The sequence below is a fragment of the Mesocricetus auratus genome, unplaced genomic scaffold (assembly GCF_017639785.1).
Source record: "Mesocricetus auratus isolate SY011 unplaced genomic scaffold, BCM_Maur_2.0 Super-Scaffold_100707, whole genome shotgun sequence".
In the NCBI taxonomy this organism is placed as follows: domain Eukaryota; kingdom Metazoa; phylum Chordata; class Mammalia; order Rodentia; family Cricetidae; genus Mesocricetus; species Mesocricetus auratus.
Window position 1 is genome coordinate 11634145 of NW_024429269.1, and position 19981 is coordinate 11654125.

A 19981-nucleotide genomic window follows, 5' to 3' on the forward strand; every position below is an offset into this window, starting at 1 on the left:
GCTACTGTAATTTGAATGCTGATTGTACCCCAAAGGTCCTGTGATAGAGGCTTGGTCCCTGGGGAGGCACTAAAGGGAGGTAGTAGACTCTTAGGGAGGTAACATGACACCAAAGAGGATTGGGGACCCTGGTTTCTTCTGTGCTTTCTAGCTTATGAAAACAGGGAGCTTACAGTACCTTGATGCTCCGAATCAGAGGCACAGAGGTAAGCTAACACCCCTACAACTGTAAAGCAGAATAATCTTATTTTTAAGTTATAGTAGGTGTTAGTATTCAGGCATCTGTACTGGCCTGCCCTTGGGGTCCTGACAGTGCACACCCTCAGCTGCAGCCACTAAGAGCACCACCTGTGCACATGCACTACGTTCCCTTTTAAGAGGTGGGCCTGGCCAACCTCCCACCTCTTATCTCCCTCCCTCTGTGTCCCGTGCCACCCCTTTCCTCTTTTGCTGCTCTTATCCCCAGAGTTCAGTCTCCCCCCTCCCCCTTTCCTGTCTATTCCCTTCCCCCATTCCCCCAATAAAGAAACCTCTGCATGTGAGCTCTGTTGCACGGTGCCTTTCTCTCTGGCACTGTTTTTAAAATTACAACAGAAAGTATTTCATTACAGTGTAAGCTGACTAACACAACATAAAAACCACACTAATCTGTCAAATACAATCACAGCATGGAAAAGGAGTTGAGCAAAATCAGCAGAAGCAGTCTGTGAGGACAAATCAGCAACATGGAATTCACAACAGAAACAGTGGACATCACATTTTTCATAAATTACTTACTACATATACTGTCTATAAACAAAATATGAGCATCAAACCAAGAAAGTGTGAGGTAAAACTTAGTACCTGAGTACCCTTCTTGATTGGGTTTGCTTTGTTCTCGGCAACTTTCTTCCTAAACTCAAGAAGAACTTCTTTACAGTCCTCCAGATGAATCTCAGGCTCCCAGGTATCGTCATCAGACGTATATCCTTTCCATCGAACTTTATAAAGGTTCTTACCCTGCAGTACAAATTAAAAATTAACATCTTACTTAGTACGACTATTCATCTTTTGAGGTCCACAGTAGCTTAAGAAAAAAACAACCACCATTAACTTTTTTTTAAGAAACAAAGACTTAGCCAGGTGGTGTTGGCTCATGCCTTTAATCCCAGAAGGGGGATTAATCCCAGCAGAGGCAGGTGGATCTCTTTGAATTCAAGGCTAGCATGGTCTAAAGAGTGAGTTCTAGGACAGCCAGGGCTACACAGAGAAGCCCTGTCTTGAAAAATCAACCAACCAACCAACCAAAGACTGGTATCTTTTTCTGATTATAAATTATAAGGCAATGTATAGTCACTTCATATCAATGGAAAACAAAAAAGGCAAGTCACTCAACAATGACTTTTAGTAACTGAAGATTATCATATAAGCAACAGTGTTTAGATTAAAAAGCATATAAAGCAGTGGCACACTTGCACTTCTCTGACACTGTTACTAAACCCTCAAACAGGAGAGCAATGAAGTTTTAAGAGGAGACGGGGAGCAGAAGGATGGCTAAGCAGGTAAAAGTGCTTCTGGCATACATCTGAGTTAAGAGCCCCAGACTGACTCACAACACAACGGCAGCTGGGAGCTGGAGACATGGCTTCACAGTTAAAAGCCCTTGGCTGCTCTTGCTTTCAGGATTTGGTTACCAGCACCAAAAGGCAGCTCACTACCATCAGCAGCTGCAGCTCCAGGGAATCTGCTGCCCTCTTCTGGTCTCCACATACACATAAAATAAACAATAAATGTTGTAAAAGTAAGTAAGGTTTGATGCTGGGTATGGTGGCACACACAACCCTTTGAGAAGCAGCAGAGCAAACAGATGCAGAGTCTGAGGCAAGCCTGTTTCATAGTAAATTTCTGGCCACCCCGGGCTACATTGTGAGAGCTGCATCTCAGAGAGACAGAGACAGAGAGAGGGGGGGAGTGGGGAGGGAGGGAAGGAGAGGGAGGGAGGTATATGCACTTACTGTTCTTGCAGACAAAAACCTGGACCTGGGTTTGATTCCCAGCACCTACATGGAGGCTCACAACTGCCTGTAATTCCAGCCTTAGGAGATCCAACACCCTTTTCTGACCTCCCTAAACACAAGGCAAACAAGTGGAGCACATACATATACTCAGGCAAACACACACACACACACAACATCTAAAAGAAAACACTACACAAAATAGGCATGTGGCTCAAACAGATCTAGTAATGCAGGGTTCACAAAATGCATTGCAAAATGTCACACACTGTCTAAATATTTACTTTCAGTAGCTTAAATCTTTACAACAGCCTATGAAGTCAGTACTATAACTCATTCTATAGTTGAATCTGAAGACTACAGCAATTAGTCAAAGATCACAGAAATAATCAGTAGCTCAGCTGAAACTCACAGAATTCATTTATTTATTTATCTGAGACAGGGTCTCCACTATGTAGACCAGAATGACCTCAAACTCACAGATACCTGCCAGCCCTTGTCTCCTGAGTGCTGGTATTAGAGGTACCACATACCAAACTTGGATATTTTTAAAGATACGGAAGCCACAAATTTGAAAGAGAGCAAGGAGTAGTATATAGGAGGTTCTGGAGGGAGAAAAGAAAGGGGGAAATAGCACTACTATATTCTCTGGAGCCAGAAGCTAGAGCAATCATTAAGGCTGCTGATTGCTCTTACAAAGGAGCCTAGTTTGGCTCCCAGAATCCATGTGTAGCCAATTCACACATGTGGGCACAGTGTAGGTGTGGGTTTGCCACAGTCACAGGTAAACCTCAAAGGACACACTCAGTCTTGAATCTTGCCTAGTTGTTCAAAACTGAACAGCTCTACAACTAGACTTGCACCCAGTTTTACTTGGACTCTGGGGATCTGAACACTGGCCCTCTCTCTAGTTCCATAAAGTCACTGAATTTCAATTATTTAACTCAAGCTTGACAGGAGAAATTTCCTTTATCATTAACTGCAAGAGGGTCCCAAGCTCTAGGCCAGCCTGGGCTTCAGAGAGAGATCCTACCTAAAAAACCAGGTGGTGTGAGAGGGGTAGAACCGGAGCAAAGCCTGAAGCAAAGCCTTCATGGCTAAGAGAACTGGTTTCTCTTCCAGAAAATTTGGGATCTATTTCCAGCACCCATGTGGCAGCTAAAAACCATCTGTAACTCGTTTCCGGAGACCCAATGCCCTCTTCTCTGGGCACACACGTGAGCACAGACATACATACAGACTCATACACATAAAATAAAATAAAGACTAAACATTTTTCTTAAAAACAAACAAACAAGCCGGGCGTTGGTGGCGCACGCCTTTAATCCCAGCACTCGGGAGGCAGAGGCAGGTGGATCTCTGTGAGTTCGAGGCCAGCCTGGTCTACAGAGTGAGTTCCAGGACAGCCTCCAAAACAATACAGAGAAACCCTGTCTCGAAAAACCAAAAAAAAACAAACAAAAAAAAACCAACCAAACAAACAAACAAAAACCTGTACCATTAGGCCAGGCAGTGACCAAACATATCATTAATCCCAGCATCCAGGAGCCAGAGGCAGGCAGGTTTTTGAGTTTTAAAGCCTGTACACAGAGAAAACCTGTCTCAAAACAAAACAAAACAAAACAAAAAGGGGCCTCTTAGAGAAAGGCACTGCCTTAAAAAAAACAAAATAAAACCAAACCTCAGCTGGGTGGTGGTGGTCTATGCCTTTAACCCCAGCACTCAGGTCTCTGAGTGGGAGACCAGTCTGGTCTACAAGAGCTAGCTAGTTCCAGGACAGCCTCCAAAGCCACAGAGAAACCCTGTCTCGAAAAACCAAAGGGGGCGGGGGAATCTCTCTACCATCAAGTTAAGATAGTACATGGTAAACAGCAGTTGATTAAAAAAACAAAACAAAACAAGTTTGTCGAAGGACAAAAAAGTTAACAGACAAAAGATAGCATATGGCAGATAACAAACAACAGAAAATACAACAGAAACAAAACATGGTATAGCATTGTACTGACCACAAAAAAAGATGGGCAGATGCTGTTACTGGACTCAGTATCAGTGACTCACACATGAATAAAATGCACATTCCGGAGTAAAAGAGCCCACGAGCAGATCTAGAGCAGAAAAGGCAAATAGAGATACAAGGCAATGGCTTAAGTGGAGGCCTCCACAGTCACAGATGAGAAAGCAGACTGCAGGGATCGGAAAAGGGAAGGGCTTGGAAAGGCATCACACACAGAGGAACCCCGAGACTTGGAAGGAGAGTAAGAATTTCTCCTGGACAGCAGTCTCGGCAAGGAGGATGTGAAGTGCCCAAGTACGATGTGCTGAGCTTTTCCTTTCAACCTTACTCTAAATCTCGGTTACAATCATAAAACGCGCAGATGACACCTAAGTTTCGGAAACGTTTACTCGGTGTGATTGGGGCTTCGTGTGAAGACGGATGGGAATTCCTGAATTTAAGCCCCAGAGCATTTCCTACTTTTAGAAAACACTGGGACAGCGGGGTGGAGGAGAATGGACATGACGACTCGTATGATTTCCACCAGACCTTCCCTAACGGAGAGCAATGGCCCTAACCGTATACCCGAACGTCGAAGGAACAGAAGGCCCCCAGCAGCTGTCCGGCACCCTACTATTCCCAACATTACGTGACACTGCCTCGTCTCTTCTGCCAAAACAACGCTCAAAACTTCCCTAAGCATCCATGCTGCACAGACGCTGCCGGCCAGGGTCCTGTCCGAGAAGTCTCTGCGCTCGCCCGACACATCCGTCCTGCAGGCTGCCGGGCGTCCCGCCCGATTCTCCCCCACCGTGCCCGCCCCGGCCCGGCCGCGCAGCCCCCACATACTCCCTCGCACTTCATGTCCAGGATCTTCTCCACCTCGAACACGTCGTCCCCATCCTCCTCGCTGTCCCCAACGGCCTCCGCTCCTTTAGTGGTGGCGTCCTTCTCTTCGCCCGCTACTCCCACTCCCTCTCCCACGGCCCCGGGAGACCCGACAGTGCTGTCGGGGACTGACATTGCCAGCGCGGCCACACTCATGCTTTCCTCGGCTGCCGCCATCACAAGCGCCCTACAAACCGACGCGAAAAACCGCCGGAGGCGCACAGCGAGACAGCTCCGTGCGCATGCCGCTCCGCCTTAATCCTCTTCTGCGGCGTGACCCGACCTGAGGAGAGCCAGCCAATTGTGGGCGCCGACACCCTGATTGACACACGTAGTAGCCAATCACAAGAGGCGCCCCACCTCCAGCGCCCTGAGGAGCCCACGGGAAGTGGATGGGCGGGTGGAAGGACGGAAGAACGCTACCAGAGGAAGAGCGGAAGGGGTGTCTAGAGGGCAGCGCGAGGGGCGGTCCTAGTGCTTATCTCCTGGATGCCGAGAAGGGCGTCTGCCTGAGGAGGCTTGCTGTTGACTTCCCTGGGAGGGAGACCTTGAGGGTTCTGGGAAAGCGACCCTCCGTGTTAACGAGACCTGCCTGCGTGCGGACTGCCCGAGAGTTTTTACGCATGAGAATACACACACCACACACAGACGCGGGCACATGCGCGCGCACACACAGACACGCGCGCGCACGCGCACACACACACACTGAAATGAAGAGAGGATGACCTGTCCAGTAACTCAAACCTGTAATTCCAACAGTGGCTGAGATGAGAGGATTTGGGGAATTCAATCAAGGTCAACCTACACAGCAAGACACTGTCTCAAATAATACATATTTCATCAGACTTAAACTGTTGGAGTGTGAATGTAGTTCAGTGATACAGCGTCTGCCTGCCAGGTGAAGGTTGGAGAGGGAGAGAGACAGAGAGAGAGCACACATGTGGCAGTCAGAGGACAACTTGCAGAAATAAGTTCTTTCCTTCCACCACGTGGGTTCTGAGGGTAGAACTCAGTTTTGTGTTCCCAAGTTCCCCTGCCTTTTGTTAAATTGAAAATATCAGAGGCAGGTGTGGAGTTGATGCTAGAGAAACGAATAATATTGATGCTATAATGGATTTACTAATAAACCTGCCTCCATTATAACTGGAAGATAAGTAGTATAATAACCAGGACTACTAGAAACTCTTGGAAGGAAATCTTTGTGCCAAAATTGAAGTTTTGGGTTGCTGAGAAAGTTTCTGCTAAGGTTTGTGCACTAAGATTTACCTCCAATTAGGCTCCATTCCTACAACAAAAGAAGACAACACTGACTTCAAACTGGCTATTAAACGTCTCCCCTTATTTAAAAAAAAAAACATGCCTTTAAGGGGCAGCTCAGTTCCTGAGGCCTGAGTCACAACTATTACTAAGTCCCAGCCTGCCTTTAAGTTCTGTGCCATTATTAGGGGAAGCATGATTCCGCCAGGTAGGAAAGATGACCATGGGTGAAAACTATTGGAAAAGAACAACACTGGTGTATGTACTTAAATAATTCGGACAGTATCTGTGGTGATATTTTGTTTATGATCTAACAAATAAAGTTTGTCTGAAGATCAAAGTGCAAAGCTAGCCACACGAGTCAACCATCGAGGCCAGCGGTGGTGGCACACTGTAGGGAAAAGGGACCAGTCAAAGAAACACACCCTGAGCAGAGCCAAAGAAACACACTTTGGCCCTGCAACCAGAACCAAAGAAATGTACCCTGACCCTAAAACCAGTGCCAAAGGAACACACTTTGTCCCTGGAATCAGAGTCAGTGAAAGAAATGTACCCTGGCCCTAAAATTGGAGCCAAAAGGCTAAAAAGGACCAGAGAAAGAAACACACTTTGGCCCTGAAACCAGAGCCAAATCTGACCCTAATCCTGTGTAAAAAAGTAACCAATCCCAGAGCAGAGCTCTAGCCAATCTGAGCTCAGCACTGAAATCGGACCAATCCCTACCCTGGAAAAACTTCCCCAACCCCAGGAACCCCTATATAAACCCTGTGTATGTTCAGCTTGGCTGGTCCAGCTGTCTTCCAATAAACCCCTTTGGATGAGCTTCGGGTGAAGATCTTCTTTTGCGCGAGCGAGGCGAGCAGAGCAGAGCAGAGGCGACCCTGGGCAGAGCAGAGCAGAGCAAGCAGAGGCGACCCTGGGCAGAGCAGAGCAGAGCAGAGCGAGCAGCGCTGTAACACTTGCCCGGGAAACCTTCCTTGGCAGAGCGGAGTTGTTACACTCTGCTCCCGGCTCCCTGCTCTCTGCTCTCCGCTCTCCAGGAGCAGAGCTGAACTGTAGCAACTTCGCCCGAGAAACCTCCTGCGGAGCAAAACTGCTACACTAGGCGAACATCCCCAGCTGGAAGACCCTGTCCTGCCGGAGCGGAGCTGATAACACCGGAGAAGCCTTACTCTGAGGCAAGGCTGTAAGCTGCCAAGCTTACTGCAACCTGTGGTGGTCCTTGGCTCCCGAGCTCCAGGATACCTTTCCACCTGAGCTGTGTAACACTGGGTATTCTGTGACTCCCGAGTGCCAGAATACCTGACCCACTCCTGTTCCATCCTGTCCTGACCCATCCCGATGAAACGCTTACACACACACCTTTAATCCCAGCACTAGGCAGAGGGGTCTGTTAGTTCAAGGCCACCCTGGGCTACACAAAATTGATCCAGTCTAAAGGAGAAACAGAGCTCACACCAAGGTGATTCAGCACTTGGAGTGATGTACCTTTAATCCCAGCACTAGGCAGGTGAAGACAGGAAGGGATATGGTTGGGCAGAGAGAGGAATAAAATGTCTCTAGTATCACAGTTTTTAAAGGTTTTTTTTTATTGTTGTTAAATGATTCATCAATTCTGCTTCCATTTATTTTATTTTAAAGGGGCTGGTAGCTACACGGAAAAAAGAAAACCCCCCAAAACTAATTCATGTCATTATTGATACCATTTACTATTTGATTATTTGCAACATAGAAATATGAGAAAGGCAGCCAGGTGGTGGTAGCACACGCCTTTAATCCCAGCACTTGGGAAGCAGAGGCAGGTGGATCTCTGAGTTCAAGGCCAGCCTGGTCTACAGAGTGAGTTCTAGAACAGCCTCCAAAACAATACAGAGAAACCATGTCTTGAAAAACAAAACAAAGCAAAACAGCAAAAGGAAATATGATAACTGTTTGAAATGCAATTTCATTGCATTCAGCCTTGATTGCTATGTAGAATTCGATGAAGAGAAGGGTTGGCTTGGGGCTGAATCCCCAGAAGTTGCTTTGTGGCTGACTCCCAGTCTTTACCCAGCTCAAGCCTTTGGCAGATAGATGGATACTGCCCTTCCATCCTTCTGGCCCACTCATTTGCTTTCTTTATGTTCTCAAAAGCCCATGGAATATTCCTAGATTAAAAAAAAATTGGTTCAGAATATGTGAAAGGCAAATGTGGTACCAAATTCAAAACATTGTATCAGATGAAATGATTCTGTCAGTGTCAAAACAAGAATGTTTAATAAAGGCAGTTCTTGAAATCTGAATAAAGCTGTCTCCCTCTAGCATGGGGATTTTGAAGGTACTCAGTACATTTCTAGATGACTTACCTGCCTCACTTCCCAGATCCCACTGCGCACAGCAGCCGGCTTGCTCCCGGGAGGGACGGCTGCAGCTTTTTCTTTTTTTTTTTTTTTTTTTTTTCTTTTTTGGTTTTACGAGACAGGGTTCTCTGTATTGTTTTGGAGGCTATCGGTCCAGCCTGGCCTCGAACTCACAGAGATCCGCCTGCCTCTGCCTCCCGAGTGCTGGGATTAAAGGCGTGCGCCACCACCGCCCGGCTGGCTGCAGCTTTTTCTTGCCACTTTGTTTCCTGTTGGTCCTTTTCAGTGTCCCTGAGGTCCCTGTCTCAATGTCTGTTCACTGTCTGATGTTTTCAAATTGTTCCAGACACTTGAAGAACACTGGAGAGTCAGCTGTAAAGAGCTACATCCCCAGCCCTTACACCTAAGTTTTGAAATGTAATTTAATTTATTCGTGTGTGTGTGTGTGTGTGTGTGTGTGTGTGTGTGTGTTTGTGTAAGAAATCTGTTGTTTCTATGGGGTTAAAGATGTTAGATCTTTTCCATATTCCTGATTTTTTTTTCCTTTGGGGAAAGGGTCATCATGATGTGCAGTGTGGGGTGAGAAGCTGGATTTGTATCTCACTTGGCTGGGAGACCCTGTACAATGAGGAGCAGGGTCCGTATCTTACTTGGCTGGGAGACCCTGTACAGTGAGGAGCTGGGTCCATATCTCACTTGACTGTAAGATATTGTACAGCTTTTACTCAGGAGTCAACCAATGCTAAATTTGAATCCATTTATCCAGGTGATTATGGGATTGTATTTATCAAGATTATTCAATTGGAGCCTCGGGCTCACCTTTGCACGGTCCAGAAAGCTCAGCTCACCCCATCCCCCGCAAACCCTGCTCACTTAGAGAGTCTCTAAACAAAGGAAAGGTGAAAAATTCTTGGTAACCACTGCAGCACCCCTCCCCCACCCCTGCCATGCCACCAGCCACCCAAATCTCCACCTAAGTGCTCAGCCTTTCTTTCTTTTTTTTTTTTTTTTTTTTTTTTTTTTTTTGGCTTTTCGAGACAGGGTTTCTCTGTATTGTTTTGGAGACTGTCCTGAAACTTGCTCTGTAGACCAGGATGACCTTAGACTCACAGAGATCTTCCTGCCTCTGCCTCCTGAGTGCTGGGATTAAAGGCATGTGCCACCAGCACCCAGTCTTGTTTTGTTTTCTTGAGACAGAGTCTTTTTATTATGTAGCTCTGGATGTCCGGAACTTGCTATATAGACCAGACTGGCATCAAACTCATAGAGATTCACATGTCTGAAATTGAAGGTGTGTGCTACTATGCCTATGCTGGGCAGAATATTCTCCTGTATTTTATTTAATAGTTTGATAGGGTTTTGTTTCTTTCTGTTGTTTGTTTGTACTGTGTAGCCTAGCTGGCCCGTAAATCAAGATTTCCATCTGTAGCCCTTGGGTGGTGGGATTACAGGAATGTGGCACCATGACCTGGTTGGTACTTTGATATGCAGTGCCTGTGAGTTGCTCAGGATGGCAGAACTGAGCCATGTCCCTGTACACTAGGCACGGGCTCTACTACTGAGCTACTTTCCCAGCTTTGCTTCATGACTTTTAAGTACTTAGACATGGCACATGGCTCCCATTTGTATTCTTGTGCCAGACCACACAGTTGTCTGGAAGAGGCCAACAATTATACTGTGGCTCCTACAAAAATTTCTTATTAGGACATTAAAGCACCTGGAGATGAAGGTGTCATCCATCTTTAGCAGTGATTTGGCAACCATTCCTTCTTTTTCCAACCTAGTACGAAGAAACTGCAGTACCAGCAGTGTGGCAATTAAGTCCAAGAGATGATCTCTTCCTGTTGTACCTAAAAAAGCAAAGATCTCATTTATCTTACGTGGTGGCCTGGATGAGGAATGTCCCCCTGGGCTCATTCATGTATTTGAACACTTGGTCCCCAGACGGTGTTGCTGTTTGGGAGGTTTTGGATGGTTTAGGATAAGGAGTCTTACTGGAGGAAATAATCCCTAGGAGTGGGATTTGGGAGTCTATAGTCTTGCCCTGTTGGGTTTCCTGGTAAGACAGCAGCCAGCTTCCTGCTCAGGCCACCTGCTGCTATGCCATCCAGATCAGTGTGAATTCTACCACTCGGGAATCATGAACTGATGTGGGAAGTCCTGTGATTATGTCAATAAAGCACTGTTGGGCCAATAGGGAACCAAGATAGGTGGGACTAGGAGTCCAGGAGGACTCTGGGTAGGAGAAATACAGAGAGTCGAGATGTAACGCCATGGGGTAGGAAGCCCGGAAACTTCTCTGATAGGAGACATACTTAGATTGACAATTATGGGGTAATTACTTAAGTCAGAGCTAGCCAGTAAGAAACAGCTTCATAATTAATATAGCCTCCTGTGTGTTTATTTGGGACTGATGTGGCTCTGGAACCAGGCTGGCAGGAAGGCTTCTCTCAAGGAAAAGGCTTCTTTTTACAATGAACCAAGACAAACTTTTCCTTAAGTTGCTTCTGGCATTTTAAGCACAGCAACAAAAAAGTCATTAACACACTCTGTGCTTCAAACTGTGAAGTTCTATTAAAGAATCACAACTCTATTAAGCCAGGTTGCTTGTTCATGCCTATAATACCAGAATCTGGGATGCTAGCGCAGGAGAACTGCCATGAGTTCAAGGCCAGCCTGAGTAATATAGTGCTCTCTAGACCAACAGAATTAAACTACAATTGAATTATAATACATTAATAGATCATAAAACTCCATACTATTCCATAATTATGAGACAATACATTTAGGTTGTGCAAACCAATAAAACCAACCCTATATATTCTAAAGGTCCTTTTTTAAAAATTTAATTAAATTTTTCTCATTTTACATTCCAACCACAGTTCTCCCTTCCCTCCCCTTCTCCCACCTCCCCACCTCCTCTATCCCATTTCCCAACACCCCCCCTTCTAAAGGTCCTTAATTAACATTTTATTTAAACAGAATTTTTTTCAAAAAAAAAAAACAGGCCAGAAGAGGGCATCAGATCTCATTATAGATGGTTGTGAGCCATGATGTGGTTGCTGGGATTTGAACTGAGGACCTCAGGAAGAGCAGCCAGTGCTCTTAACCTCTGAGTCATCTCACCTGCCTTAAACAGAAACTGTGAACAATCAGAACATGTGTGCCTATCCCATTATCCTGATGGCTCTTTGGACACTGAGCTGCACCCAGACTCTCTCAGCCTGCCACTTGCTGTCTTCAGTGACCAAGCATGGAGTATGATGAAGACCTTTAGTTTCTAGGTTCTTGCTATAAATATTTTGGAGGAAACCTAAACACACAGCAGATAAAAAACAGACCTATGTGACTATGCCAGTGTAGCAAACTCATTCTGGCCATCAGTACCAGACAAATCCAGACATATTATTTATGTTAAGCACAGGTGGCACTGGTCACTGAGCAGGGGTTACATGGAGTTGTGAGTCACCATGTGGATGTTGGGAACTGAACTCAGGATCTCTCTAGCTCTGTTCACTTGTTTTAATTGTGTATATACAATGTGTGGGGAGGGTGACACGTATGCCACAGTGTGCATATGGAGGTCAGAGGACAACTTTTTCAGAGTCAGTTCTTTTTTTTTTCTGCTGTAACACAGGCTCTAAGAAGCACGCCAGGCTTAAGCACTAAGTCTCTTTAACCATTGAGCTATCTTGGTAGCCCATATGTTATATTCTGAAAATCAGTTTCAGAAGGCTCATAAAAATTACTCATTTTGCCAGAATGGTAGTGATACATGCCTTTAATCGCGACACTTGGGAGGCAAAGGCAGGCTGGCTGATTTCTGAGTCTGAGAACAGCCCAGTCTACAGAGCAAGCTCTAGGATAGCCAGGACTACACAGAGAATTTATCTTGAAAAATCAAGAGACAAACAAACAAACAGAATGTTCATTTCATTTTGGGTTGGGACTACAACTCAAGCTGTAGGGTGCTTGGTTACCCTACATGAGACTCTAAATTCAATCTCCAGACTTTAAACAAAACAAACTAAAACAAAACTAGATTTAAGCCGGGCGGTGGTGGCGCACGCCTTTAATCCCAGCACTCGGGAGGCAGAGGCAGGCGGATCTCTGTGAGTTCGAGGCCAGCCTGGTCTACAGAGCAAGTTCCAGGAGCACTTCTGTAATCCCTACATGTAAGAGACTTTAGTAGTAGCCAGCCTGGGCTATATAACTATCAAAAAAAAAAAAAAAGAATCTTTAGGGTTGGAGAGATGGCTCAGCAGTTAAGAGCACTTGCTTCTCTCCTAGAGGTCCTGAGTTCAATTCCCAGCAACCACATGGTGGCTCACAATCATCTGTAATGAGATCTGGTGCCATCTTCTGGACTGCAGGCACACACATGCAGGCAAAACGATGTATACATAATAAATAAATCTTTTAAAAAAGTCTTTAAAAATCTTTAATAAAACCCCATGTGCTTTAATACATACTACATACATAAACATGAGCATGTGCACACACACAGCTCAGTTATCCCGAACATCTCAGTCCAGTGTCTGAGGACTGGCTTGAAAGCAAAGGAAGAGACGAAGGCAGATGCAAGACTGCAGAGACTGCAATCCACTGGAATTTAAGGACCAGGGGGCAAGACCAGTTGGATTTCCCTAGCTTGGGTCAGAAAGAGGAAGTACCTTTACAGCCTAGAACAAAAGTGACTTTACCTGGATAGAATGTATTTGATTTATCTTAAGCTACATCAGATAGACAGACTCATTCCTGGAGCTAAGGTTTGGCTGTGAAACTCAACAAACCACTGTGATGTTTGCATAATTTTAGTATTCTGGGAAATGATGCAAGAAAAAACAATGAGAAAAGCAAAATCAACAAAAAAGGAAAACTGATAAGGACAACTCTTGTGTCGTCTTTGAGGCTTTAACTGGGGGACAGCAGAAGGAATGGCACGCTTAATCTGTATATCAATGCTGCCTTTGTTTTGTTTTTAAAGATTTACTTGTTTTTGTTTATGTGTATAAACGTTTTGCCTGCATGTATTTATGTGTACTACATGTGTGAAGTGTTTTTGGAGGCCAGAAGAGGTCATTAAATTCCCTGGAACTGGAGTTAGACAGTAATGTGAGATGGTTATGTGGATGATGGGAAAAAACCCAGGTCCCTGGCAAGAGCAGTCTGGTTTTAACTGCGGGGCCATCTCTCCACCCTTGTTTTAATAGGTCTTAGTCTGCAGCTCAGGCTGTCTCATACTCGTGGCAATCCTCCTTCTTCAACCTCCTAAAGTGCTGAGATACAGGCATAAGCCATCATGCCTGGTTCATTCTTCTTTATGTCTGAATAACATTTCATTGTGTATAGCACCAAACTTTCTTTTTCTTTTCTTTATTTTTCAAGACAGGGTTTTTTTGGTAGCCCTGGCTATCGTGGAACTATCTCTCTAGACCAGGCTGGGCTCAAACTCAGATCCACCTGCCTCTGTCTCTCAAGTGGGGGGATTAAAGGTATGAGCCACCACTGCCTGGCTGAATTTTCTTTATTCCTATGCTGACGCACATCTAGATTAGTTTCATATCTTGAGTGTTTGAATTGTGCCACATTAAACATGGCCAGGAAAGTACCTCTATGATATGCTGATTTAGCTTCCCTCAGACATAAGCCCAGGAGTGGTACAAATGGATCACATAATAATTCCATTTCTAGTTTTTGTTTGTTTTTCAAGACAAGGTTTCTCTGTGTAACCACCCTAACTGTCCTAGAACTCACTCTGTAGACCAGGCTGGGCTTTGAGTTCTCAGAGATCCATCTGCCTCTGCCTACGGAGTACTGAGATTAAAGGCATGCGCTACCACCAGCTGGCCAATTATTTTTAGTTTTTTTTTTTGAACCATCGTATGGATTTCCACAGTGACTCACCAACAGTATATGAGGGCTTGGCCTGCGTCCATCCTCAGCCTTTGTTGTTTTCTTTCTTCCTTTAAAAATATTTATTTATTTAAATCATGTGTCTATTTGTGTGTGGGTTTATGCGTGTGAATGATGGGCATCCTCAGAGGCCAGAAGAGGGTGTTAGATCCCTTAGAACTGTAGTTAAAGCCAGAAGTGGCAGCATACACCTTTAATTCCAGAACTCGGGCCAGCCTGGACTATATAGTGAATTCCAGGGTTGCTAGGGTTACAATGGAGAGCTTGTCTCAAAACACTAGAAAATAAAATAAGGAACTGGAATTTAAGGTAGTTGTCAGCCGGTTGATGAGGGTGCTTAGAACCAAACTGGGTCCTCTGCAAGAGCAGTTTGTGTTCCTAAGCCTTGAGCCATGTCTCGATCCTGCCTCTTGATGGAATAAGATGAAAATCTCAGAGTACTCTGTCTTTCCCTGATGCTAGGGTCACCTGTTACAGATGGGAGAGACACAATACAGAAAGTGCCAAGGTCTCAAAGTAAAATTACCATGTGGAAGAGAATGTTCCTGTTGGCCTATACATACATATGTTGTGGCCAAGAAAGTAATTATTGAGCATGTTAAATTGAGCTTTTGGATAGTGTTATTACCGGCAGGATCTCATTATATAGTCTCAAACTCAAGATTCATCTGGCTTAGCCTACCAAATGGCAGGATTATAGGTGTGTGTTACTATTCTCAGATTTGGGGTTGTTCTTCTGCAGTAATTGGTGCCATGCACTCTAATAAAATTGCCTATACAATACTATCATCAATGGTAAAGCTATGAGTTTTCTTTGAGTGTCAATAAATCTAATTCTGGTAGTGGTGCATGCCTTTCACCACAGCACTTGTAAAGCAGAGGCAAACAGATCTCTGTGAGCTCAAAGCCAGCTTGGTCTACATAGAGAGTTCCAGGCTAGCCAGGGCTACACAATGAAACCCTATCTCAAAACAAAGAAAAAAAATCCATTAGGCAGTGGTGGTCCAAGCCTTTAATACTAGTACTCGGGAGGCAGAGGCCAGCCTGGTCTACAGAGTGAGTTCCAGGATAGACTCCAAAGATACAGAGAAACCCTGTCTTGAAAAACAAAGCAAAACAAAACAAAAAATCCAATTCTATTCACATGTAACTTCCAAAACTACTAAATGAACACAATACAATGAGGAGTTTTGCCTATAAACAACTGGAAAAATGAAGGAACACAATGAATTAATTAATTGAAAAACAGTGACTTACCTAGAGATCGAATGCCTTTCTCTTCAAGAAACTTGTGTAGAACATTTACATTGAGTTTTAGTATAAGTCCTAGTTCTGGCGTCAGTTTCCAAAAACCATCCTGTGAAATTAAGAAAATAATTATATTGTTAATTGTAGATCCTATGTCATACAGTATTTTTGTAGCATGATTCCTTTTTCAGTATTAAAAATATATCATCAGACAAAGTGTGACATGGCCTCAGACCTTAGAACAACTGACTCCATGATGGAAGTGTCATTCAGACCATAGAACTTAGCACACAGACAGCACCACCTGTCAAAACTGAAACAAAGACCTCATCCATCAGAGTCCATAGTTCTAGGAAAGTCTCTAAGTGCACTAACCTGACTTTTTAAGCTTCTGTAATGCTTCTGGCTGGCTGTTCTTGTTAAGTATGTCAACCTAGGACATGGTTTTTGTGCTTAAAAGCTCACCCTGAGAAAGGCTTGGGACTACACTGGGGTCCCGAACACTCAGCCAGCTAATAAAGACTTGTACACCTGAGATGTTAAAGGTCCCTAGGAATCCTTTGATCAATTGCTGCCTAATGCTTCACAGGGTCTGACACCTCCACCCCAAAAGGAAACAAATTAGGCACACAGCCACTGATCCAGTGTCTGGGATCCATGAGACAGCACGGGTCACTCTGTCTGTTTAGTGTATAATTGTATGGTGGCTGCCCCTGGTTGTCTTTACTGTGTCTCTCTGTGTGTACGTGTCTCTGTGGCCTTTCTATGTGTTTCTGTCAGTTCTGTTCCCTGAATTGACCAGTGACTTTCTCTGGTGTGAGAACTCCTGGCTAAAGACTTGTGCACCATCCCACTGGGGACCTGAATCCTCTTTGGCTCTGCCAAGTCACCCAGAGAAACCAAAAAAACCCTCCACCTGTCCCACTCCAGGAGCAGGGGGTCTTGCTTGTTTTGTTGCTTGACTCTTGCTCACGGTCAGGGTCGGTCCCTGTGTGGAGGTGGTAGGGGGTTGGGCCTCTCATTCAGAGCCCCTGCCATATAAGATATTTCCCCTTAGTTCCCCCTAGGAGAGCATCCCTGGGAGGGGGAAATAGGTCCCCTAGGTGAGCATCCCTTCTGCTTCACTCCAAGCCTGCTCTAAGCAGCCCCCGCCCCCACAAGGGGAAAGTTCCCCTGGGCTGAACTTGAGGGAAAAGAGACAGTTCACTCCTTTCTCTTTTATAATTTATAGAAAGATTTCCTTTGTCACCTAGTCAGCCCCAGATATTTAAAAGAAAAAGTTATAAAAGCTAAAAAGTCGGCCAGGTGGTGGTGGTGGTGGTGGTGGCGGTGTGGCGGCGGCGGCGGCAGCAGCAGCAGCAGCAGCAGCAACAGCGCAAGCACACCTTTAATCCAAGCACTCAGGAGGCAGAGGCAGGTGGATCTCTGTGAGTTCAAGACCAGCCTGGTCTACAGAGCTAGTTCCAGGACAGCCTCCAAAGCCACAGAGAAACCCTGTCTTGAAAAACCGGGAAAAAAAAAAGCTGAAAAGTTAAAAAATATATATGCAGGTCCTAGTTGCTGGAGATAGCTCAAAGGGTGCTTAACAATAGGGAACTGAATGGGAGAAGACTATTTGCATAACCTGAAAGCCACCATCACCTTCTCTGATGATGAGATGCAGTTAGACTAATAGTACCCATCAAAATGTTGGTGTTTTACCTCTATCAGAAGAATATCTCATAGCTGAAAGTTCTGCCTCCAAACAAAAGATACGGTTGGACTACATAACAAAGATCCCCTGGGTATGGGCAGAAACCAACACCCCAGGACTGGCTCAACATCAACTAACCAGCTCAGCTACCCCTATCCAGATTAAACAATGACCTTGGAAACAAAAAAAGAAATTGCAGTGCATATTGCCTGGCTTGGAGAGACGGGCATCCTAGTGCCCTGTCAGTCAGTCACCCTGGGATACACCTCTCCTGTCTGTGAAGACTCCCAAGACCTCTGATTCTCATGGGCCTGATTCTTCCTGTGCTCCCTGTCTCTAACCCGACAGTGTTCTTCAGCTTCCCCTTGGCAGAGGTGAGTCAACCACGTTTGCTTTTAAATGGGCAGACCCAGTGGGAGGTTACAGCAGGCTGCCCCAGGGTTTAAAGACACTAAATACAGGCTTCCTGCCCTTCCGTCAAAGGTTTCCTGGGGAAATGGATTATAAAATGGCCCCTGAGGGACTGCTGCAAGAGTTACAGACCTTGGGTTACAGAACAGCAGCTAAGAAAGACCAACGTTGTACATCAGACGCTGCCTATCTTGGCCACCAGCTGAGGGGAGGCGAAAGGAGCCCACCTCAGAGGAGGATCACTGCCATCCTTCAGATGCCAGCCCCAAAGACTAAGACACAGGTTCCTAAGTGCGGCTGGCAATTGTTGTTTCTGGATGCCGGTGTTGGTGGAAATAGCAAGATTGCTGTACATCAACACAAAGGTGGGGGGACACTATGCCTCTTGTCCGAACTGAAACTAAACAGAAAGGGTTTTAACTCAAACTTTGGGGCCATGGGAACCCCCTGTAGCACACCTGTCACAGAGCTGTGATAGCTGTGGTAGCTACTGTTAGTTTAGTGAAAGAAAGCAAACAAATTTAACTGTAGGTCAAGATCTTACATTCATGGCACTCTACAACACGGTTTTGGCAACACCACCTGCCAAAACTAAAACAAAGACCTCATCCATATAGTTCTGGGAAAGTCTCAGAATGTACCAATCTGGCTTTTTTTTTTTTTTTTTTTTTTTTTAGCTTCTATAGTTCCTTTTCTGGCTAACTGTTCTTGTTAACTGAAGTATGTCAACCCTGGACATGGTTTTTGTGCTTAAAAGCTCACCCTGAGAAAGGCTTGGGGCCACACTGGGGTCCCGACACTCAGTGTAGTTGCCAGCAGGCTAATAAATACTTCCTATTGGTTTAAACCCATGCCAGAGCAGTTTTCTCTGGTGGGTATCCCACAACAAAAGGAGAAAGAAAAAAAAATCTATGTCCTTATTGAGTTTGAAATGGACATCTTTTTGTAAACGTGTGCATGTATGTGATGTTGAGGAGGGCACATGTGTGCCCTAATCACAGTGAGCTGGCTGGTTTTATGGCATCGTGACACACACTAAAGCTTTCTGAAAGGAGGGAAGCTCAGCTGCAGGAGAAAACGCCTCCATAGGGAGCTGCAGAAGGAAAACGTGGTACATTTACACAATGGTGTACCACTCAGCAGTAAGAAACAATGACATCTTGAAATTTGCAGGCAAATGGACAGAACTAGAAAAAACCATCCTGAGTGAGGTAACCCAGACCTAGAAAGACAAACATGGTATGTACTCACTCATAAATGGATATTAGACATAAAGCAAAGGACATCCAGCCTACAGGCCGCAAACCCAGAGAACCTAGGTAACAAAGAGGACCCTAAGAAAGACATGCATGGATCTGCCTAGGAAAGGGAAAAAGACAAGATCTCCTGAGTAAATTGGGAACACGGGGGTCAGAGGGGAGGGTGGAAAGAAAGAGGGAAAGAGGTAAGGAGAGTGGGGAAAAATGTATAACTCAAAAAAAAGTCCGTCCAGGAAAAAAAAATCCAGTTGTAGGTAACCCTGAAGGGCATTTTCTTAATTAGTGATTGATGGGGAGGCACCCGACCCTTTATGGGTGGGGCCATCCCAGGCTGGTAGTCCTGGGTTCTATAAGAAAGCAGGTTAAGCAAGCCATGCAGAGAAAGGCAGTAAGCAGCTCCCTCCATGGCCTCTGCATCAGCTCCTGCCTCCAGGCTCCTGTCCTGACTGTCTTCAGTGGTGAGCAGTGCCCTGGAGGTGTGAGCAGAATAAACCCTTTCCTCCCCAGCTTGCCTTTGGTCATGGCGTTTCATCACAGCAATAGTAACCCTAACTAGGACATAGAACATGCTTGTGCAGGTTAGAGGACCAGTTTGAGGACTTAGCTCTCTCCTTCCACCCTAACACTGGCTCAATGATCAAACTCAGGTTTTCAGGCTTGCAGTCTTTAACCCCTGAATATGTCTCTCTGGCTTTTTTTTTTTTTTTTTTTTTTTTTGGTTTTTTCGAGACAGGGTTTCTCTGTATTGTTTTGGAGGCTGTCCTGGAACTCACTCGGTAGACCAGGCTGGCCTCGAACTCACAGAGATCCACCTGCCTCTGCCTCGAGTGCTGGGATTTAAGGCGTGCGCCACCAACACCCAGCTTAAAAAAGTTTTACTTACTATAGCCAGGTGTGGTGGTGTCGAGGCAGGTGGATCTCTGTGAGCTCTAGGCCATTCTTATCTACATAGTGCATTCTTAGGCCAGTCAGAGATACAAAAT

The 19981-nt window shown here is 45.2% G+C and overlaps 2 protein-coding genes across 4 annotated transcripts in view; both read right to left on the minus strand.

The window, feature by feature from the left end:
- Positions 1 to 5134, minus strand: part of Mphosph8 (M-phase phosphoprotein 8) — a 31361-nt gene extending 26227 nt beyond the window's left edge. For 2 of the 3 annotated variants that reach the window (XM_040740729.1, XM_040740728.1), the window contains exons 1-2: positions 4837 to 5134; positions 844 to 999 (exon numbers count right to left, since the gene is read on the minus strand). In XM_040740729.1, the coding sequence (XP_040596663.1) occupies positions 844 to 999; positions 4837 to 5052 (372 nt within the window). In that variant the 5' untranslated portion in view covers positions 5053 to 5134. The remainder of the gene's footprint in view (positions 1 to 843; positions 1000 to 4836) is intronic. The other variant, XM_040740730.1, reaches the window with a different exon arrangement.
- A 2563-nt stretch (positions 5135 to 7697) lies between these two features.
- The window catches only part of Parp4 (poly(ADP-ribose) polymerase family member 4), a 78972-nt gene continuing 66688 nt past the window's right edge, over positions 7698 to 19981 (minus strand). The window contains 3 exon segments of the mRNA XM_040740504.1: positions 7698 to 8279; positions 10189 to 10321; positions 15645 to 15744. Coding sequence (XP_040596438.1) covers positions 8087 to 8279; positions 10189 to 10321; positions 15645 to 15744 — 426 coding nt within the window. The 3' untranslated portion in view covers positions 7698 to 8086.